The sequence below is a fragment of the Engraulis encrasicolus genome, chromosome 6 (genome assembly GCF_034702125.1).
Source record: "Engraulis encrasicolus isolate BLACKSEA-1 chromosome 6, IST_EnEncr_1.0, whole genome shotgun sequence".
Lineage (NCBI taxonomy): Eukaryota > Metazoa > Chordata > Actinopteri > Clupeiformes > Engraulidae > Engraulis > Engraulis encrasicolus.
This window is the reverse complement of record NC_085862.1, coordinates 55,475,412-55,499,081: the sequence shown is the minus strand read 5'-3', so window position 1 is coordinate 55,499,081 and position 23,670 is coordinate 55,475,412. Positions and strand designations below refer to the sequence as shown.

At 47.3% G+C, this 23,670-nt stretch overlaps 1 protein-coding gene across 3 annotated transcripts in view; it reads left to right on the top strand.

Annotated features, from left to right (window-relative positions):
• The window catches only part of ryk (receptor like tyrosine kinase), a 101,135-nt gene that overhangs the window by 70,525 nt on the left and 6,940 nt on the right, over positions 1-23,670 (top strand). For all 3 annotated transcript variants that reach the window (XM_063201996.1, XM_063201997.1, XM_063201995.1), the window contains 4 exons: positions 2,166-2,235; positions 8,311-8,443; positions 13,062-13,171; positions 14,147-14,306. In XM_063201996.1, the coding sequence (XP_063058066.1) occupies positions 2,166-2,235; positions 8,311-8,443; positions 13,062-13,171; positions 14,147-14,306 (473 nt within the window). The remainder of the gene's footprint in view (positions 1-2,165; positions 2,236-8,310; positions 8,444-13,061; positions 13,172-14,146; positions 14,307-23,670) is intronic.

Genomic DNA, 23,670 nt, shown 5'->3' with positions numbered 1-23,670 from the left:
ATCACCAAACACCATGCTCCCCTCCCACCACCACCACCACTGTCACCAAACACCATGCTCCCCTCCCACCACCACCCTCCCCTGGCCTTCTGCCCTAGCCACCCTCTAGTCTGCCATGCTTAATCGCACTTCTCTCCTCTACTGCCACCATCCTGTCTCCCTCACCCCTTCTACCCCCACCCCCCAACAATCCTCCAGAACCACCTCTGTCTCACATCTCTCCTCAACCAGCCTTCGGCATGCACATGCTTGCACACCATCTTTCCCTTCCTGCCTCCACCCTCCCTCAGCCATCTTCACCACCATCTCTGCCCCAGGTCTTGCACCTCACCCCTCCTTAACACAAACAGCATGTCCCTTTTTGACCGCTTTGTCAACCCTGCTACCCTTCGTCTCTGCCCTTGCCCACCCACCTCTCCCTGCCGCCCCTGCCTCTGTGCCCAACCCTCCACCCCCCCTGCTCCCAGGCTCCTTGACCCTGTAGCCCGCCCCACCACCCCTGCTCTACTTCCTCTGCTGCTAGCTGCCTCAGGGGAGAGCAGGAAACAATACAGATTAAGCTGTAAGTGGGCAGCGCCGCCCCGGCCTGCGGTCGCAGATAAAACTCCCTGGCACTATAAAACACACAGGCTGCACTGCTGCATGGACCTGCATGGAGTGGCGGATGAGGTGGAGACTGGGAGACAGGAGGGCTAAGCGAGCCCGGCAGGCGGGCGACCAGGGGTCAAGGCTGGTGGCAACCTGAGGGGCCCATGGGGACAGGGACGGTGAGGCGTATTGGCAGGGCTTTGGGGAAGTTTGGGGTGGGGGGCGCATTTAGGCGCGTTTGGCAGGGGTATGAGCGGAGCACCTTAGGGACGATTGGGGTGGGGGAATTGAGGCTTGTTGGCAGGGGTACGAGCGGAGAGCCCTGGGGACATTTTGGGTGAGGTGGGTGGGGGGTCTGAGGAATGCTGGGCAGGCTGCCCTTGACCCTCAGTAAGCAAGGACGTCCGTGTGTGACCCCTGAGTGAACGCTGGTTGTCACGATCTCTCTTGGCTTGTGTGTAATGGGCTTGGCACAGCATATAAGAGGGTGGAGGACATCAACTTTTGGCACAGCATGGAAGAGGGTATGGGGGTTACTTAGGAACGACCTGCTTGAGGACCTGTGGTCTCGTTAAATCTCCAATACGGCTGGTGGCAGGGAAAGCCATTTATGGGCCCTGCACTCCGCAGACACATAAAAGGGCAACGTGTGTGCTATTTTATGTGTCTAGCCTGACTATTCCTTTCGCTCTGCCAGTGTCTGGCATGTACGTATGTACGTGTATACGTGTACATCTGTATGTAAGTGTGTGCAGTATGCACTGTAAGGGCTTGGTGGAATAAACTGAAGGCTGTGACGACATTCCCCTGGAGATCATCAGCAAATACGAATACTCATGACTAATGACTTCACACACTCTGTGTGTGTGTGTGTGTGTGTGTGTGTGTGTGTGTGTGTGTGTGTGTGTGTGTGTGTGTGTGTGTGTGTGTGTGTGTGTGTGTGTGTGTGTGTGTGTGTGTGTGTGTGTGTGTGAGAGAGAGAGAGAGAGAGAGAGATGTGGTGTGTGTGTGTGTGTGTGTGTGTGTGTGTGTGTGTGTGTGTGTGTGTGTGTGTGTGTGTGTGTGTGTGTGTGTGTTGTGTGTGTGTGTGTGTGTGTGTGTGTGTGTGTGTGTGTGTGTGTGTGTGTGGTGTGTGTGTGTGTGTGCGCGAGTGAGAGCGAGATGTGGTGTGTGTGTGTGTGTGAGAGAGAGGTGTGTGTGTGTGTGTGTGTGTGTGTGTGTGTGTGTGTGTGTGTGTGTGTGTGTGTGTGTGTGTGTGTGTGTGTGTGTGTGTGTGTGTGTGTGTGTGTGTGTGTGTGTGTGTGTGTGTGTGTGAGAGAGAGAGATGTGGTGTTGTGTGTCTCACAGAGTGGTCTTTGGCAGGCTGTTCCTGTGCTTGGACTTCTTGTTTCCCAGTCCCACACCAAAATATTGTGTAGTTAAATTGTCAACTGACTTTCTCTCTTGCTCTTCAGTGGTGTTAGTATTGGCTCTCTGCTTTTCTCCATGACTGTACCTCTAAAGCGTAACTAATGATCTTTCAGTCTAATTAATTAATCTCTTTCTCTCTGTCTCTCCCTCCCCCTCTCTCCCCCTAGATCACGCTTCTGAAGTGCAGGTGACGATGATGCTGACAGAGAGCTGTAAGCTGCGAGGACTTCACCATAGGTATGTGAAGAGTCAAGACCAGTGGCGGCTGGTAGTCTGTCAAACAGGGGAGGCTGTTCAATTACAATATGTCCAGAACGCAAAAATTAAGGGGGGGGGGGGGGGGATTTTGACACACATCTTACATTGGTCCTGAGCCACATATGGCCTCACACACTAAAGGACTCTTGTTGAAACAAATTTGTTAATCATTAATCATTATCCCCCTTGTAGCCTATTCATAGGGAAATGTTTTTATTATTATTATTATTATTATCATTAGGCCTACCTCCGCCACATAATGATGTGATTTAGTTTGCCTTCGTTGTCTTTGTTCATTACTGGGTGCACGGCTTAACTTACCACTAGAGGTCGCAAAATCTTTAATTATTTACCAGACATTGCCAACACAGTAGGAAACAAGGATTCGCCACTCACGGTACTTGGCAGTTAACCAGTTGATAAGACACCAGGAAAGCTCAAAAGAAACGGTTGTTCTTCCCTACCTTTTTCACCAAGTCAATATTAGGCAGTGCTCTGCTCTGCTCCTTGATATTCATTTTCTCCTCATAAGGACGACTGGAATTCGCCAGAATTTAATCCACAATGCTTGGCATTTTGCATAGCTCTCTAGCTTTCTTGCAAGCTAGCCCTAACGAAAAGTAGGCAACTTCAACTTTTGAATTGGGATATTAAAAAGGATAAGGACATGCCACTATTAAGACTTTATTCGCAACACTATAGTGTCACTAGGTTTACAAGAATATGTACACAAAACTGGAGTACACCGCAATGAATAGCTTCCCCACTGGTTACCACGACGAAACTTCTCAGTCAAATTAATAACATACCGGTATCCGCATTTCGAAATGAAATCAACTACTGTAGCCTACTGACACGGGGTTCACCCAATCACAAGTCGGAGCTCCAGTCTCCGGTCCCTCCCCCCTCCTCTCTCTTCTCCATTCACTCCCAGTGAGGCTCAGTCTCAAAATCAAAAAAATTTCACGGCAATAGCCAATGACCGTTTAGCATTTTGCCATTGAAAAATCGTACAATCCCACATGCCATTGAAGTCCATTGAGACTCGACTCGCTTGCGTTGTCATGAGCGGAAAAAAACTCGTGCGAGCCTCGGGATCTCGGGACAGATTGGTTTCATCTCTAAGTTGAGCACATGCATTTTCTATGGAGCTGGGTCTGAAATAGCAATGTTATTAAGTTGTGTAAAGCATTAGTTTACATACTATTCTCCGTGATTTTGGACAGGAGGCGGCGCCTCCCTTGTACTCAAAGAGGAATCGCCTCTGGTCCAGACAGACCAGCTTACATGTAGAGCATGCAGATTACACAGCAAACCACATCACACAAGCCATGTTTAAATGGGCACTTTTCGTTTAGCCAATTTAATATAATTGGTTTAAATGAACTGTTTACATGAGCAGTTTCCTCGGTTTATATGAACGTTGTAAACCACCTAATGTAATCGGTTGAAATATTTAAGGAGATTATTTTGCTGTTAACATGATGTGTGTTTAATCGGTTTATACATGTAATTAGATGAACAGTACCCATTTAAATGTAGCCCCAGTTAACAACACAGAGAAGCAGGAGTCACTGTGTGTCTGCAACTGAACCCATCAGCCTTTGACCGCAGCGCTTTAATCACTGTGTGAGTTGCTATAGCAGCATAGCTCTGACTAGAAAGCTATGCTTTGACTTTTTTTTCCGAGCTCTGTTGTTCACAACGCTCATGTTTTGGTCTTTTGTCATTTGAGAGAACTTTAAGAGTTTAATTGGGGCGTATTTTATTTTTGAAAGGGACAGTGTACAAGTGAAACATTATCGTTATAGTTTATCATTATATTTCATTAAATGTGTTGATGTGCAGTGACATCATAGGTGTTGTAAGAAAGCTGGAGCCATGTGAAGCAGTAAGAACTGGCTGCCATAGGTGAACCAGAGGCCAAGGGCTCTCCAAATCTTCCCACGCCTCACCATGACACTATTCGCTGCCGCAGTTTTCTATGACTGCGTTCGTAAACTCATCCATGACGCTCTGAAAAGAGGATAAAGCATATGGTTAGAAAAAAAAACAAGCATTCATTAACGAGTGCTCAGTATTTACAAACAGTTTCAATCGCACTCCTCAGCTGAAGCTATTTACCACCTCTTACAGTATAACTAAAACTGTGTAACTATTCACCACCACATACACACATCTATAACTTCTAATTGTTTTCCTCATCGTGTTATGAATGTGGCTATGAAAATATGCCAATTACTTATTGTAATGTCCTTCCAATCAAACCGCATTTGCTCATTGTCATTCCCTGCCCATCAACACCACACTTGTTGTGTTAAGTACAATTGGCGCTGCATGGCTTGACAGCCCACTGTCTTCTGTGCTTGTCATCTTGTCTCTCCCGTAAACAATCAATCTGCTGTTTGTTTCCATGTGAGAGTTCTGTGTTATAAGACTGCTTCTTTATTTGCGCAATGCTGTCTCTCTGGGCCGCTGACAGCTTTGCCCAGGCCTGGGACAAAGTCATCTGAAAGGGCCCCCCTGCCCAATAGCTGTAATGTAATGAGGAACCAATTCTGGGCCCCATCTCTCCCTGGGCCTGGAACAACTGTCCGCATTGTCGCACCCCTGCTGTCTTGTATGGGCGCCGCTGTCGCTCCGCTACGTGACACATTGTGTTGTTCTGCCGTCTTTTGAGAGAGATAAACGGCTCCAATATCGTCGCGGAATGTTAACAGCTCGGGTTCTAAATGAGGTTCTCGAGGCTCCATTGCGGTCCGCGGACGAGAACGCCCAGTCGTGTTGGATTTGATGTTCCGGCAGGAATGCGCTCATTCCACATGCTCGGAATGTCGCTATTTTTTAATTTGGAATGTTTACGGAGACGAGCATGACTGTGGTGATATCTGGGTGGTTCTCAGCTCCGTTCGGCAGTGCGGCCAGACAAACACTTCATGAAATCACTCAATTGCATCTTTTTTAAGGCCTTTTGTGTCTTTATTAGTGTTACTTATTGGACAGTAAAAAGTATGATAGGAAGAGAGTAGGAGAGAGAGATGGGGCAGGGCTGGCAAAGTACCCAGGCCAGACTCGAAACCGGGTCACCATACGAATACCTGGCGTGACGTGTGCCATGTGCGTTACGGCACTTTTTGGGGGAAAACATTGGGGGATAAATTAAGGCAAGTCCCTGTTAATGTTGGGAAAGAAGAAACGAAAGACAAGGACCTGTAGACTAGTGTTGTTCACGCTGTACACATGCCGGAGACGTGTTGTGTTGTCGGCTATTCAAATAATATAGCCAAACAGCTGTGGCTGAAGCATGGACATTGTCTATTTTGGCATTGAGCAGCGATTCTGTGGGCAAAAATGCCTTGTTGATGGCAGCGGTCAGAGGAAAATGGCCAGACTGGTTTGAGCTGATACAAAGGCAAGATTTAAGTCAAATAACCACTCAATACAACCAAGGTATGCATAAGAAAATCCCTGATTACGCAGCACATAAAATCTTGAGGCAAATGGGCTATAGCAGCAGAAAACCACATTTGGTGCCACCCCTGTCAGCTAAGAACAGGAAAATGAGGCAACAATTTGGACAGGCTCACCATAAACGAGACTAGAAGATTGGAAAAATGTTACCTGGTCTGATGAGTCTTGATATCTACTGCAACACTCAGGTGGAATGGTCAGGATTTGGCGTCAACAACATGAAAACATGGGTCAACCCTGCCTTACATCAACGTTTCAGGCTGGGGATATAATGCATAAGGATATTTTCTTAGCACAATTTGGGCCAATTAGTATCAATTTATCTTTGTTGTAATGCCACAGCCTACCTGAGTATTGTTGCAGGCAGTTCATACAGTTCTGAAGGCAAAAGATGGGCCCAACCCAGCATTAGAGAGGTGTTCCTAATGAAGTGGCCGGGGAGTGCATGTTCTCAGTCACTACACCCAAATTATGAGAAACACTTCACGAAATTCTTCTACCTCATTCCTTAACAATATGAAACACGTGATTGGTCTTCACAAAACCGATTACTGACACAGCGTTTACAGACGTCTGTGGTGTTGCTTGAGTGATGCTTAATGGGTGTAGCCTAGTGACACTACAACACTAAACCAGAATATTTGAGAAATCAGTTCTCTGTGTTTTCTTTATGTAATCAGTTAAAACTCATTTCCAATGCAAAATGAGTGTGCTCCATCACCTTTAGGAAATCATTGTCAATTTTCAATATTATGCAATGTGTGTACTTGGTGTCATTATTCCATTCAAGGCTGAGTGTAGTCTGGAGGTCAGTGTTGAACTCTGCTCCACTTCCTCATTCGTGGGTGACTGTAACCTCTAGCGGCAGTTCAGTTCAGTTCAGACTCACTTTTCCTGCATCAGAGACTACTACTCTGACGTCATATCAAAACCCTTCTGCAAGGCCACTGCCACCTTTGACCAGGCCTGTGACCAAGTCATCTGAAAGTCCACCCCACCCAATACATACAATGCACTGGGGGACCAAACTCTGGCTCCCCTCCTCTCCCAGGGCCTGGGAGAAGTGACCACTTTTGTCTTCTCCTGTCTGCTCCCCTGCATATATGACTATCTCTGTTGAACAACATGAAATACTTTTTGCAACCAGGAATTATTTGTGATTCAGTGATTCAGTCAACTTGTGACTGCAGGCAGCCAATTCTTGGTTGACTGTGCTATAAACACACCGAGTTTGTTTATTTTGAGGAGCCAGTCATCTATTCAAGTTTAAAGAAGTAGCAGTTCCGCTTCCAGCCTGCAGGGACAAAGCATGACTAAAACGTGAGCCACATCTGTGTGCTATTGTGCGCATTATTGAAGGTCCCCTGCAGTCTCTCATCCCAGTCATCTGCGGATCTGGTGTGTCGTATTAGGACTTTGCTAATCTAATTTAGTGCTGTGCTGCTGAGGCCAGTCCAACTCACTATCAGCGCGTCATCCCGGTTGACGAGCCGTGATTGAACTAATGAGGCGGTGGATCGGGCGACCTTGCATTGTCCCCGAGGACATTTCATTTCATATTTTTAATCAGGTTGTATTTCTTCATAAACATCCTTTATTGGCTGGGGGGGATGAGAGAGGGGGCTGTGGGGCCGAGTTGTTCTTCTCAGCTACCAAGAATGTTGTTGTGAGTACAGCACAGTAAAACTAATGGAGTGTCCAGTGGATTCTGCTGAGTCTGACGCTATTCTATGAATGCTATTGTTTACACACACACATAGGCACATGTACACACACAAACACACACACACACACACACACACACACACACACACACACACACACACACACACACACACACACACACACACACACACACACACACACACACACACACACACACACACACACACACACACACACACAGAGCCAGCCAGTTAGCCAGCTGTCACTACTGAGGGCCTTTACTCGTAGGCCTGCAGGCCCTTAACAAAGTGGTGTGTGTGTGTGTGTGTGTGTGTGTGTGTGTGTGCGTGTGCGTGTGCGTGTGCGTGTGCGTGTGCGTGTGCGTGTGCGTGTGCGTGTGCGTGTGCGCGTGCGCGTGCGTGTGCGCGTGCGCATGCGCGTGCGTGTGTGTGCGCGCGCCAGCGGCCATTAGCTGTGACGTTGGGGTATAATCCCTCTAATCATCTCCAGGTCCTGCACTTCGCTTTTTCCCATGCTACACAAACACACACACACACACTACGCTGCTTGCGCACAGTCCTTCATTGACGAGCAAAAGTCTCTATGGATCTGTGGTGACAGTGGCTGGTTTTGATTTTAGATGGCGCCTGCACTAAAGCATCCATTTGACTTCTCTCCCACCACATACTGCACACCAATACATACCCCTACACTCAGTTGTTTCCAACCAGGGCTACGTGTACCACTACGGGTGTGCGGGTACACTGCAGGGGGGTACTAGGAAAAATGTAATGATAGCAATTCAGTCAGTTATGTATGTCTCTCTTATCTATAGGAACCTGTTGCTAACTTGTTATATACAAATTCCCCCCCACCCCCACCCCCGCCCTCTCTCTCTCTATCTCTCCCTCCCCAAAGGAACCTGTTGCCGATCAGTCATGTGTGTGTGGAGGAGGGGGAGAAGCCTATGGTCTTGCTGCCCTACATGAACTGGGGCAACCTCAAGCTCTTCCTCAGACAGTGCAAACTGGCAGAGGCGAACAACCCGCAGGTCAGTGACACACACACACACAGACACACACACACACACACACACTACCAATACCACGCTGGTTAGCAACAGACCGTTCACTCTTTGACTCACAGTTGACTCTTTTGTAGCTTTTGTCTCTTCTGGTGTGTTCACGTGGTAATGCTCAGGAGCATACCTGTCAACTTTGAGCTCCCAAAATCCGGGAAAATTCCCATATTTTAAGCTAAAATCCGCACATTATTCTAAAGGCCAAATTCTGACAGTCAAAGGGACAGAGACGGATTGGACGGTGCGTTCGACTCTGCTTTTCACAAGAGAACGCGTGCAAAGACAGTACTGTCTAAAATCCCTCAGCATATGTTCTACAGCGTGGAGAAACAGTGCAAGCAAGACCCTCTGTATCTCTCTTCGAGAGGGGGTGTGGCTCGTCGGACAGGGCCGTGGGCATAATTACTGGACCGACGGTGTTATTTGATAATGTGAAAAATCTGGGATATTTCCGGGAAACATTTCAAATAGGGAAGAAATCGGGAAATGAATCAAAATTAGGGAGTTTCCCAGGAAATTAGGGATGGTTGACAGGTATGCTCAGGAAAGTGACGATACACTGCTACTATAACATCAGTGCAGCCTAATCTGTGCTCACCCATACTTCCTGTTATGTTGCATCTAATTCCATGAAGTGGCCAAGTTGTCTCATCTTTTCCATTTGAAATCGAGCCTTTCCATGCCTAAGGTGGAGGGGCTAGCCTAAGGTGAAGATGCCCTACATCCGTCATTGTCACAGCTGGTTGCTAAATCAGAAAGAGGTGCCTGATTGTACCGTAGCTTCGATCAGTAAACGTCCAGATTCATTTGATAGATACAGTATGTGGGGTTAAGCCCACGCTCTGAGAACCCCCTGAGAAAATGTCAGGCTAAGCTGGCAGAGTTTTGTAGTTGGGATACTCAGGCCAAGAGTGGCCAGGTGAGTCCTCGCCAATGCCCGAGTCGGAACAGAGGGGAGCAGCACCAGCAAATGGACACGTGCCTTCCTGTCTGGGTAGACCAGACCTGTCTCTCTCTCTCTCTCTCTCTCTCTCTCTCTCTCTCTCTCTCTCTCTCTCTCTCTCGCTTTCTTTCTTTCTTTCTTTCTCTTTCTTTCTTTCTTTCTTTCTTTCTTTCTTTCTTTCTTTCTTTCTCTCTTTCTTTCTTTCTTTCTTTCTTTCTTTCTTTCTTTCTTTCTTTCTTTCTCTCTTTCTTTCTCTCTTTCTTTCTCTCTTTCTTTCTCTCTCTCTCTCTTTCTTTCTTTCTTTCTTTCTTTCTTTCTTTCTTTCTTTCTTTCTCTCTCTCTCTCTCTCTCTCTCTCTCTCTCTCTCTGTGCAGCCAGGTGTGGGCTAACCAGTGTTCCCATGTGTAGCTAATGCATGTCAGGTGTTGTGTTGAGCAGCTGCCCACCATGGAAACCCTCCAGACGGCCACGCAGTGGGGGAACCAGGGGAAAGGTGTGCGCGTGTGTGCGTCATGATGTTTGTGTATGTGTTTGTGTATGAGAGAGAGGGAGAGCCAGAGGGAGAGGGAGAGAGAGAGAGAGAGATGGTTTTGAGGGCTCTGCGTCCTGGAGAAGAACACCTGTGGAGCTGATGCTGCTCACCAACAGTTAATGCTGCTGCTCCCACAACAGACACAGGGGTTGTAGGGTGTGTGTGTGCGTGTGTGTGCGTGCGCGTGTGCGCATGTGCAGGCTAGGTTATTGCTTCAGCTCCCACAGCACACACAGAACTATCATTGTTTTCCCCTGCGAGATGCACCACTTGATATCAAACCACCGTGAACCTTTATTGGAAATATACACTCTCTGATGAAGCGGCATAGGATTATAAGCTTCCAGCACCGCAGGAGTGTGTGTGTGTGTGCGTGTGCGCGCACGTGCGCGCAAGCTCTGATGTATCTGCGCAGGCATACCGACACAAGAGAGGTGGGGGATATTTGTGTGTGTGTGTGTGTGTGTGTGTGTGTGTGTGTGTGTGTGTGTGTGTGTGTGTGTGTGTGTGTGTGTGTGTGTGTGTGTGTGTGTGTGTGTGTGTGTGTGTGTGTGTGTGTGTGTGTGTGTGTGTGTGTGTGTGTGTGTGTCGAGACAATCGTGCTTTTGTGCTTCTGCTGCCTAGGGGGTCTCTGATCCACTTGGCGTCGCCCACAAGAGCCAGCGGGGTGTGTGTGTGTATGTGTGTGTGTGAAGCAGAATGCCGCAGCCTAAAATGATCTATCGGCCCGCTAACTAAACTCATATCGTTTGAGGCAGAAGAGAAGTGGGGGTTACGTTTCTTTAAGCAAAAAAAAATGTTTCCCCCGGCACAAGATGAAGCTTGCTACTGCAGCTCTTAAAACTTGAACAAGTACACACACACACACACACACACACACACACACACACACACACACACACACACACACACACACACACACACACACACACACACACACACACACACACACACACACACACACACACACACACACACACACACACACACAGAGGCTTTTATATGATTTGAAATTACACATGCTGCCTTTGTCTGCCTCTCTCTCTCTCTCTTTCTCTCTCTCTCTCTCTCTCTCTCTCGCTCCCTCCCTCTGCTTTCTTAAGGCAATTATAGGGGCAGAGCAAGAATGAACGCCATAAACTCCTGACCAAGAATGAAAATCCTTTAATGTTTTTTTTGCCCTGCTTTGTTGCTTCGTTGCTGCTGCATTTAAGCTCAGGTTGTAAATCAGAATCAGCATTCACAACAAGATAGACAGAGTAAGAGAGGAGTGGAGGAGAACAGGAAAGGAAAAGGAGTGGAGAGGGGGAGCGGTGAGGAGCAGGAGGAAAGAGAGATGAAGAGAGAGTAGTACGTGCAGGAGAGAGTGAAGTAGGAATTAGGAGAGAGGAGGGGGAAATGAAGGAAGGAGGAAGGAGAAAGAACAGAGAGAGGGAGAAGAGAGAGAGAGAGAGAGAAGTGGAGAACAGGAGGAGAGAAAGAAAGGAAAAGAAGGAGAATATGAGGGAGAGAGTGAGGTAGGAAAATTAGGTGGAAGGTAGAGAGACAAAGAGAGGAGGAGAGGGGTAGCGATTAAGAAGAGAGAGAGGAGGAGAGAGAGCGAAGAGGGAACAGGACGAGAGAGCGAGAGGAGAGATGCAGAAGGAGGGGAAAGGAGACGGTGAGAAGAGACAGGGATTCCTTAGCTGGGGGCTGGGACTTTCACTTTGTAACATCTGCCCAGGTGGAAAGCAGATGGTTACAGACGCAAAAGCCATCCAAGCAGCAATCATGAATTTTGTGTGTCTGTGTGTATGTACGCGTGTGTGTGCACATGCCCGTGTGTTTGTTTATGACTGAGAAGTTGGGTGTGTGTATATCTGCCAACAGCATATTAAAATGATTGGTGATGATTGGTACCAACCAGCCCTGTGTCATATCCGTCATGTTGCCTTTGTTTGGGGAGGATAATTGTTAATTGTGGAATGGTAGGATGCTTCAGCATATTATCCAGGTGGTGCATGTCTTAAGGGGTTTGCGTGAATTAAAGTGACATAGTCATCGCAAAATGGTGGATGAGTGGAAGTCTGGTTTAGTCATGCACTGTTGAAGGAATACTTGTTGATGAATCGATTGTTAGTCATTGAGTAATGGCTCGGGTGGCATAAAGCATGTTGTATGATGCACCATCGCTACTGTCTACATATTGGCAAGTGATGGAGGGGCCATATGTTTTAGAGATCTTTGGCAGCTTCCTGCTGAAAAGCTGTCATGCTCATTTGGATGCCAATGCAGTATGTGCCAGCGCCACTCCCATCTCTACAAACAATCTTTCCTGTCATTCTGACTCCAGTTCCATCTCTCACCATCTCTTCCTCCCCCCTCCACCTCTTTTACTCCCCCTCTCCCTCTCTACTGCTCTTCCTACCTCTTTCCCTCTCTTGTCCTCCCCCTCTCTGCCTTTTTCTTTCTCTTTGAAGCATACTCCTTTAATCAAAGATTAATCACATGTACATCTTGATGGAGCTGTATTGGTAGGCCTGTAAAGGCCAGGACATGTGTGATATTGAGCCCATTCTGCTACAGTATGTCTAAGAACAGCAGTGCCTGTCTATACCTGTTCTAGGTGTACAGTGGATGTCTGTATAAACTCTGTAAATTGTGATCATGGAGGCTTTTTATGACATTGCAGCATGGGCTGTAAACATAGGCATGTGAATTTGAAGGATGAAAGATAAGGCTTGTCGAATGTGCTCCTTCTAATCTGTGGCGTTTACATATACCCTACACTGTATACATATTTCACCATCTTTGCATTTTCTAAAACGTACCTGAGGATTTATTGATAATGAATGGAATATTTTTTTTATTGGTTCAAATAACCCCCTCAAAAACGAGATATCCTATCTCAAGGGGCTATCGCCCTAAGCAAATAAATTGAAAAGGATGCTATTGCAACCCAACCCTTACCTGGTTTCTACCCTGAACATGGTCCGTGTTCCTCATTGGCACCTTAGTCATGCTCCTCATTGCTTGTTTCAACCCTAGTTGTGCTCTGCATAGCAGGTTTGTTACCCCTACCCACTATGTCACTTCCTGTACCCTAACGATGTCACTTCCTCTCTGTTCCCCAGGCGATCTCACAGCAGGACCTGGTGCATATGGCTATCCAGATCGCCTGTGGCATGAGCTACCTGGCACGTCGAGAGGTCATCCACAAAGACCTGGCCGCCAGGAACTGTGTGTAAGTAGAACAGTGGTCCTAGGCAGGGGCGGAACTATTGCACACAGGAACCCATAGCAAAACACTGATAGGGTCCCCCATACAGCCTGCGAAGGTCGCAATAGGGCCCCCACCAACAATACAGGAGAGCCTTGGGCCCCTGGGCAAATGCCCTGCTTCCCCCCACTATACTGCCCTACAATATCAGAACGCAGTATCTTGAAAATGGTCGAAAATGGGTTTAGACCGGAAATTGGCTTTAAAATACCTTCTTTTTCTTGTGTTAAAATTTTTTGGCCCAACTTGGTCCCGTTTCGGAAAAAAACGCAAAAAACTGATTATACTGCGCTTTTTGGTTTTAGGAGGTTACGTCGTACTAGCCAAGAACGCAGTATAATGCGAATTATACTGCACTTCTCCATTGACACCGTGGTTTTGGTGTAGACAGTAATACCACAACAGAGCGCAGTATAATGATTTTTCAGCTAAAAAGTAATGAGAATGTTGTTTTTTTTTGCTTTTTTCTTGTGTGCATAAATTTTCACCATAAAAAAGTATTATATGGAAGTGTCATCACCACTTTACCTCCAACACAGTCGCGTGGACAGAAAGGAAACTTTAAAGCCTTTTTTCTCAGTTTGGCATTTTTAATTATACTGCGTTCTGAAATTGTAGGGCAGTATAGCTCTGCCCCTGATCAGAGGACATTATACTAGATTATGGTTCATAATGATGGACATAATTGGAGACCATCCATAAAGACCTAGCCAGAATGCCAATCATAGGACATTGCATTACTAAATCATAGTTCATAATGGTAGATCTAGTTTGAGGTCATTCACAAAGACCTAGATGCGAGGAACTATATGTAAGTGTAGTACTTGTCAATACTGGTCATACTACTACATACATGCCCACACTAGTCATACATACTACATGCATACATTCTACTGGGGCAAAACAGGAAGTTGATGTGCTCTGTATTTGTCTCCTCAGCATTGATGACAGTATGCAGGTGAAAATCGTGGACAACGCGCTGGCGCGAGACCTGTTCCCCATGGACTACCACTGTCTGGGGGACAACGAGAACAGACCCGTACGCTGGATGGCCCTCGAGAGCCTGCTCAACAACGACTTCTCCAGTGCCAGCGATGTGGTGAGACACACACACACACACACACACACACACACACACACACACACACACACACACACACACACACACACACACACACACACACACACACACACACACAGATATCATAGCAGTGAACCAAATCTATTAAAACATTTATGATGTAGTCCAAAGTCAAAACATTAAACTTGGCTGAATATTTCAGTCTCATGTTGCCCCTGTTCACTTGCCTTCGTCCTGCTTCGCTTGCCTCATTGGAGCGAATGGCAAATTTTGCTTCCCTTTGCCAAATTTGCTTTCATGTCTGCCAAGCGTGAGTCTCCATGAGTGTTTCAGACAGGTTCCCAGGTCTCCACAGCTACCATGGACAGGCTACTAAGGTCTAAGTCTTAAGTCTCCACAGGTTTTCCTTCTAATCCTCCATCTTCCTACTGAAATGCCAGAGTAATTGGCGTCTCGTGCCAGTTGCTTGCATCTGTGTTCATTGGTCTACTTGAAAAATAATTGGCATCCAATGTGCCTTTATGTGTATTCATCTGCATTCATCAGTATACCTGTGGAGTGCTCTAGAGCTGTTACTCAGTTTGTTCATCTACCTGCGGAGCAGCGCTGAACTAGGACCAAAAAGACTACCGGGGCATTTTTGCGATAGACCAGTACCAGTGGGCCACCCCATCTATACTGTGGGCCAGTCTCTAACCACCCAAAAGCATTGGCCCCTGAAGACTATCAGCCCACCGGGAAAATGCCCTTTATGCCAGATGACCAGTCCAGCCCAGTGCAGAGTGTTTCTTCCATGTGAGCTTGTGCATGTGTGCATGTTCACCAGCTCGAACAGCTGGCAAAGCTTTCTTGACCAGTGTTAACTTGTTCTGGAGTGCAATTTTCAAAACCATAGTCCCCATCACCTATTATATGCTAAGACTTAAGCTGCGTCCCATTACTACCACTTCCACTCGTTTTGACTCCTAACACTCGCTTTTGCGCGTTCCCGTGAAAGTGTAGGGTGTCCCGTTTCTTAGGGAGGCGAGTGAAAGTGACCGAGTGGGGGTAGGACCCCCCCTAACGACCGAGTGAAAGAACGCATTACCCAGAATGCTGTGCAAACCCCACCGGCAAAAGCAAAATAAAAAAAAATGGCGTCCTAGCAGAGGAACAGCGAATTCACTACTTGGAAATAGATGGCCACTATTTGAATAGTATTCGAAAATAAAACATAAAACATATAAAAATAGACTATAAAGACAAAATAAAACCCTCTTACTGAAAAAAACATCACTTTAATTCGCTGGGTTGGCCTACATTAGTGTTCGCTAGTTAGCTTAGCACAATTACCGGTAGCTAACGGCTGCTATGGACAGTTAAGGGTAGCTTACTTTGGAAAAGTTTGCTTCTACCACATAATTAGAAGCATTTAACATGAAATGACTCACAAAGTTGCGGATTAAAGTCCACATTGTGAGCGAGATCTCTTCACTTGAGAACAGTATGGACTAAAGAGTTCGCTAATTAGCTTGGCTTTAGCTATTGGCACTGATGGCAGTGGTATTGGCTAATAGCTTACTAGCAAAAGTGAAGCTCTTGAGAAATCAGATGCAGCAGCCTGATATGAAATGACAAACGTATAAATGGATATTATATTCCATGTTTACAAAACCACCAACAAATGCAAATTTACAGTGTGATTGTGAACGATTTATTGATAGATGCAGTGCAGTGTCTTGTTCCTGTAAGGCAACATGATCAAGTGGCTCCTTCAGGGTTGCCAGATGAGGCAGCCCAAAAAATGCTCAAAACCCGCCTGGAAGCACTAAATCCCGCCCAATTCTATTGATTTCTATGGTCAAAATTGGGCAGGTTTTCCTGCAAAATGGCATTTTTACTTGCAGACAGCCATCCCAAGCAGCCCAATTGGGCGGGAAACAGCCCAATCTAGCAACACTCGGCTCCTTCCCTGGCTGTACACAGTGGGTGTGGACGGAGGTACTCCCTGACACTCGCCTTTCCAGCTGGAAATTACAAACGGTCCATTCGTATTTGCTACGTAAATATCGTAATTTAATGAATCATTAGGCCTATTGGAGGAAGTCAATTGGACGTCACCCCTCCACCTGAAGTCTGTCCCAATCTGTAGGGGAAAAATCGACTTCTCTTTATTGTCGAGGGAATGACTCGCTTTTGAATTTCACTCCAATCGAGTTGAAGTTCAAGTGGAAGTGGAAGTGGTTGTTATGGGACGCAGCTTTAGACTGTTACGCTGAGCTGTAAGAAGACTTGTGTTTCTGTGTGTTTCTCTAAACCACTGTCTTCCAAAGCTTCTTTGTTGATTGCTATTACCAATACCCACCCTACCATACTTACCATGCTTACTGACTGCCACTTTACTCTGTGGTGTTGGGCAATGCTCCCCTATACATTAAACCCCTGTGTGTGGTTCACTAGTGATTACAAAGCTCAGAGGATCTGCCGAATGGCAAACACAAGAGCAGATAATAACAGATCCGGGATCTGCCGTGGTGTTCAGGCGTTTAATGGTCTGGAACGCTGCAGCCATCACCTTGAGCGTCGTTTACTCCCCTGCCTTTTCCCCTCTCCTTTTCTCTCCTCTTGACTGTAGCTTATATAAGACGGATCAGCGCTCATTGTGCCGCCTCAAAGAGCTTGTCGGTGCGATGTCGTTTGCTAAGCCCTGCGGCGTACAGATGAAAAGCCTTCCACACAGACACCATGTTCACTGTAACTGTAATCAGCGCTGATTGTTGGCAGTGTGTATAACAGGCGGCGTGTCGAGGCTTGAGCGTGTGTGTGTGTGTGTGTGTGTGTGCGTGTGCGTGCGTGCGTGCGTGCGTGCGTGCGTGCGTGCGTGCGTGCGTGCGTGCGTGCGTGCGTGTGTGCGTGTGTGTGTGTGTGTGTGTGTGTGTGTGTGTGTGTGTGTGTGTGTGTGTGTGTACGTGTGTATGCACGCTAGAAAGTGTGTTTTTGTTTTGCAGACATGAGGTTTGTAAGTGGCCCCTCACCGAGGCCATGTGTACCTCAGAATGTTTCTCTTTCTCTCTCACTTTCTCTCTCTCTCTCTCTCTCTCTCTCTCTCTCTCTCTCTCTCTCTCTCCCTCTCTCTTTCTCTCTCTCCCCTCTCTCTTTCTCTCTCTCTCTCTCTCTCTCTCTCTCTCTCTCTCTCTCTCTCTCTCTCTCTCTCTCTCTCTCTCTCTCTCTCTCTCTCTCTCCTCATGAAAGCACCTCTTAACAGCACACCATTGTTCTCTTTGCCAAAGCCAAGCCAGCTGTTGTCCACCCCCCACCACCCCCTCCCTGCTCTTGATTCCAGATGTGTAGAGCCGGACAGATCCTTGTAACGGTAGCTTTGCACCTGGGGCTGACGCTTGTCAGCTAGTGTCAAGTTCAGTGACAAAAGGAGAGATTGGTAGAGTGCTACCACAGTAGTATGCCTTGAACCAACTTGGTGCTCTTGGAAAGTACAGTTAAGGAGAAAAAAAGGTTCAGGCACTGTCCAAAAGGGTCTATATTGTGGATCCAGTGCAATAAAAAACACATTGCATTAGGTGTCGTTCAATGGCAGTTCAGTGTGGATGGACAGGGTGTGGTGAGTAAGAAAGGCATTGTGCAGGATGCAGCTTGGCATCCAATGCTCAGTGTGATTCCCATCTTAAGAGGGAGAACTCTGGCCAGGTGGAAAAGACGCTTCATGCGGCCAGGAAAGATGGTCGCCTCCCTATTCTTGTTCCCTCCGCCACCTCCTCTCACCCGCTCTCTTTTTCTTCTCTCCATTCCCCTCCTTCCTATTTCCATGCCTGCTCCCTCCCTCCATACCTTCCTCCTCCTTCCTCTCTTCTTTTCTTTTCTTCTCCTCCTCCTCCTACTGCTCCTTTTCCTCTCTTCCTCCCCTGCGGTGATGTCTTGGGGCCAAGCCTATTCCATCCCTCCATTCCTTCCTGCTCCTCCTCTTCCTGTCCTCTTCTCCCCTACACCCTCTCCTCCCCTCCTCCTTCTCTCCAGCGGTGCCGTCATGGGGTCAATGAGAGATATAAACAAGATGCTCCAGATGCCAGACACAGTTACAATAGAGACGAGTTTGGGGCTAAGGCGCACCTTATTGTTACCGTTGCCGGGGACCCGGGTTCGATTCCGCTCCCAGGTCGTTTCCCGATCCTCCCCCATCTCCCTCTCCCACTCGCTTCCTCTCACCATCTCACGCTTAATGGCCTATCCATTAAAAGCATGGGGAGATCCAGACAGTCACAGTTTACAACAAGAGGAGTTTGGGAAGGATATGGGCCTGGCCCGTGACATTGAGACTGCCCTACTGTAGGAAACATCAGAGCCATGAGGCAGACAAGGACCCCGCCCATGACAGCGGAGGATTGTCTGGGCAGGATGGACAGGACTGTGGACCGTGACAATGAAGGGAGTTTAAATAAAGCCCATCTGGGAAACTCCAACTCCTTCTGTCACTGTGACACAGCACTCCACAGCACACAAGTGCGCACTGCTTACCACAAAATTGCATTTATCCCTCACCCATGCAAGGAGACACACCAAGGGAGCAGTGCAGTGGGATGGTACTAACTATGCTCAGGGTTCCTCTGTCATGGAGGTTGATGGGGGAGACCTCCTCCACCCCCACCAACCTGGCAGGTCGGGAGTCAAACCGGCAACCTTTGGGCTACAAGTCTGATGCCCTAACCGCTTAGCCATGACTGCCCATTGTTTTAGGCAGGTTGGGGCCGACCTGGCCTGTGGCGATGAGTTTGCTAATGATGCCTGTGCGTGCGTGTGTACGTGTGTATGTGCCTGCATGGGGTTGTGCAGTGTGAGAGCAGTCTAGGTGGCGGCATGAGAGTCCAGCCCGTGACAGTGAGGGGTGTCTGGCAGGATGCATCCCGCTCCTGCCCCTGCCCTGCCAGTCTCCCTGGAGACTAGGATGCATGCTATGCTGCTCTGCTGCTGCCTCCTGTTGCTTAGCAACTTTTAGGCAAGATAACAGACCACCACTGACCTCTGAATACTCGCATAAAAGTCAATTTGCCAACATTGCCAATTTCGGTCTCTCTCTGTCACGCACACGCTCACACGCACACAGAGTGATGTTCACATGCTCTGAGGCTTGCATGCAAACTGCTGTGCCAACATCAGATAGACTCCCATGCACCCCCCCTGCTGCACACCCCTTACACCCAATCCATCTAGATGAAAACACACACACACACACACACACACACACACACACACACACACACACACACACACACACACACACACACAGGCGCGCGCGCGCACACACACACACGCACACACGCAAGAGCACACACACAATTAGCACGCTCATTGTCATGTCCATCTAGATAATACAGCGTGTTTGCATCAATGGCTCTAAATGTTAATGTTTGGAACCTTGTGTATTTAGTCTCACTTGAATAATGGGAAGCTGGTCTTCTGTATACCCGAAGGCGCCCATGCAAAGAGCCACGCACTGGATTCTGGGTAAATTAAGCAGCAATGTTTTTTTCTCACCTATGGAATTTGCCACAGCCTACACTCACATTGTTATCCACGTGCATACATTGTGCGTGTGTACATTATGACGCCTGTGTGTACATTGTGGTGTTTGTGCATACATTGGGATGTGGATGTTTGCGTATGTTCGTCTCTATTGTGAGCCCTTCTTATGTCACAGCAGGAAGAGACAGGAGATATGAAACTACAGATTGTAGTTTGTGGCCAAACTGCTTTTTTTGTTTGTATGTATTTGTGTGTGTGCGTGTGTTCATGCGACTGTCTAAGCGTGCGTGCGTACGTGTGCGTGCGTGTGTTTGTTTGTGTGCTTGTGTGTGTGTGTGCGCGTGAGTGTGTGCGCGTGTGTGCGCGTGTGTGCGCGTGTGTGCGCGTGTGTGCGCGTGTGTGTGCGTGTGTGTGCGTGTGTGTGCGTGTGTGCACGTGCGCGTGTGCGTGTGCGTGCGTGTGCGTGTGCGTGTGCGTGTGTGTCCATTGTAAGTTAAGCTTGTCTCATAGCAGGAAGCAGAGATGAGAGCAGTGAGCCTATTGGGACTTACTGTACGGGGCGTATGCTCTCTTCCTGACTGGATTACTGGCACTGGCCATGGGTCTTCCCTACACACACACACACACACACACACACACACACACACACACACACACACACACACACACACACACACACACACACACACACACACACACACACACACACAAATGGACACACACACACACACCTGAGGAATGTTGGCACTGCCTGCCCATCTTTGTATCTGCGCTACCGTGCGTGCGAGTGTGTATACACATTCATTGTTTGTGGTTGTATATATAGGTGTCTAAGGGGCGGTATATTTATATGTGTGTGTGTATGATGGATGGAATTTGGCACCACCACCAGAACATGCTTGAAAGCTATTAAATTGCCTTTGTGGTAGACAAAAATAATTGGTTCAGACAGACAATGGCAGAAGTTGCCAGAAGTTGAGCGGTCCTATTGCCTCTTGTCTCCCAGTGTGGTATTTGTGTCATGCCTTTAGAATAGATGGGCAGATTTGCATCAAATCTTGTAATTACACCTACATGAACTGATTAACTATTGACTCCCTCAAATGGTCAAGATGCCAGTAGCTTTTTGTGCTTTTGACCATTTCAGGGATATGTCCTTGGCTGTTGGAGATGTTTGCACTGGCCTAGGCTGCATACTTAATACTGTAGTCACTGCCTCCTTACCAGTAGCTATCACTTGGCGGCCTGACCAGTTAGCTACTATATAGAAAGCCAGCCTATAGTAGTAATAGTAAGCACAATTGGGACGTGCTACAGCACCGCCATTTACATAACCTTTGAACCAGATAGTTTGCTGGGGTGCTGCCCCCTATGGCACTAATGACCAATGGTCATACAGTTGTCAACCTCGGACTTCTGGGATAGCTGAGTAACCATCGTTTGCCTAATGCAAATAGGACTGGATATAGAGAGTCATCTTCTAGACAGAATACATAGTTATTTTTTGCCACATTCATACATAGGAAGGCATACTTTTCCAGGGCCAGTCTTTTTCCTCAAAGTCAGGACTATGTTTCTTTGGAGTCAGCACTGCCATTGCCCAATAACACACACACACACACACACACACACACACACACACACACACACACACACACACACACACACACACACACACACACACACACACACACACACACACACACACACACACACACACACACACACACACACACACAATTACAGAGAGAGAGAGCGTACTGAAGTTGCCCAATACTCAAGTGCAAGTGATTGTCATTTCCACTTCTAACAAGAGCCATTCACAGAATCTGGCTCACGACTTCCCTTGCGCATTAACTTACTGACACATTCACACATCGGATGACATAATGGAACTGGAAATGGAAGTGCAACAACTCGAGCTCTCTGTATCTGCTCCACAAGCCTATAACACTAACTCGACAAGAATACGAGCAGGGATTTGGATCACTTTAGGGTGTTCACCGTATCTCCTTGGTGTGTTCATCAGTGTTGGGAATCTCAAATTTGTTTTAGGCAAGGAAATCGGAGAAACTCGGTTTTTTTTTGTTTGTTTAATACTTATTAGGCCACAAAAATGTCAACTCTACTATAGCTACCAACTGTCTTTGGAGGTCAAGGCTCGATGAAGAGACCCTAAAAACCGTAATATTATTGCTGTGTGACCATTCATTCTATTTTGAAGCGTGCACGTTGTGCACACGTCTGTCAGCTAAACGGGCACAAACTTGACATGAAATGCGACACTTTCATGCATGAAATGTGCACACGCTTACATATCCCACAGCAAGCACATTGCATTCATAAGTCTGTGTGCCATGGTCAAATCCCTGTAAAGCCTCATCCCTGGAGGTACCGTATATACATTAAAGCCCCCCGAAGTGTGTTAATTGTAGCCACTCTACAGCTCGATGGGGAAATTGCTTTCAGCTTTCAGCTTTGACTTTTTAGCGTCTCACCTGTGTGTGGACAACTTGCCTCAGCTTTTGGCGTGCGTGCGCATGATATGTGGTTCTACGACGGTGATGCAGCTGTGTATGGAACCTCAGCTGTATGTGGAACCTCATTAAACTTCATTACAAAGCAAATCCTCCCCCTACCCCCCCCCCAAAATGTTTTTGGAAATGTAATCTGTCCCTGGAGCACCAGTTGAGTAAACGACTGTTTCCGAGCATTGTGAGTCCCCGGTTCCCAGAGCTCTCTGGCTGGCAAAGCTCAGATGCCACTCAATTGGACCTCGGAAGCCTCAATACCCCCCCCCCCCCCCACACACACACACACACACACACACACACACACCATGCCCCCTGTCCCCCTGTCCAGCCCTCTTCCCACCACATCCCCAGTCAGTTGCCTCTCATTAAGGCTTCTCTGACAGGCCCCAGTCTTGTGTTGAGTCTTGAGAGACAGAGCAAGCAAGGGCGGTTTGGAGGGAGCAGAGGGCAAAGACAGATGCTTGTCACCACCAGGTTGCAAGTGTGTCTCCACTGTTGCACATTAGTGAGGCTCTAAGTCTTTTTTTTGTGGCTGTAAGTCTTTCATTGTCTCTCTATATGAAGCACCAATCAGGTCTCCACACCACTCTGGTCTCCGCTCTCCTCATCTGTCTGGCATTAGCCGCTGCCCTGCTGAGACGCCGCTCTCCTCTCGCAGTGTTGTGTTTTCATAAGGGAGCCATCTGCAATCAGACAAACATCATCCCCCACGTCTCCCCAATGCCTCTCCTAACACCCGGAAAAGCATACAATCCATCACCCCCACATTTTTATTGAGTGTCTTAACTACCCAGTGAAGAAAAAAGGTTCTCTCCCAAATTTACACAGTGCATCTCTTAACTACCATGAGAAAAGTATATAAAACAATACATCATCCCTACATTTCCCATTGAATCTCTTTAACTCCCCAGACGGGCGAAAACAATGTCCTCTGCACATTTTCTCAATTAAACTACCATGAGAAAGTATATCAAATAAATGTTCTTCTCCACATGTCACCAATCATTCTCGTAACTAACCCAGAGAAATATATGAAATGAAAAATATCCTCACATTGTTGTGTGTGTTGACTACCTGGGGGGGACTTTGCTTCTAGGAACTGTTCCATGAGCAGGGTTGCCAGACGAGACTGGTCATTTCCAACCCAAAAAATTCTCAAAACCTGCCTGGAAACACTAAATCCCGCCCAATTTGAACTAATTTATATTGATTTCTATGGCCATAAATTGGCAGAAAACCCCACCCAAATGCCTTTTTTTACCCACAGACTACTATCCTAAGCAGCCCTATTTGGCGGGAAACAGCCCAATTTGGCAACACTGTCCATGAGGCCG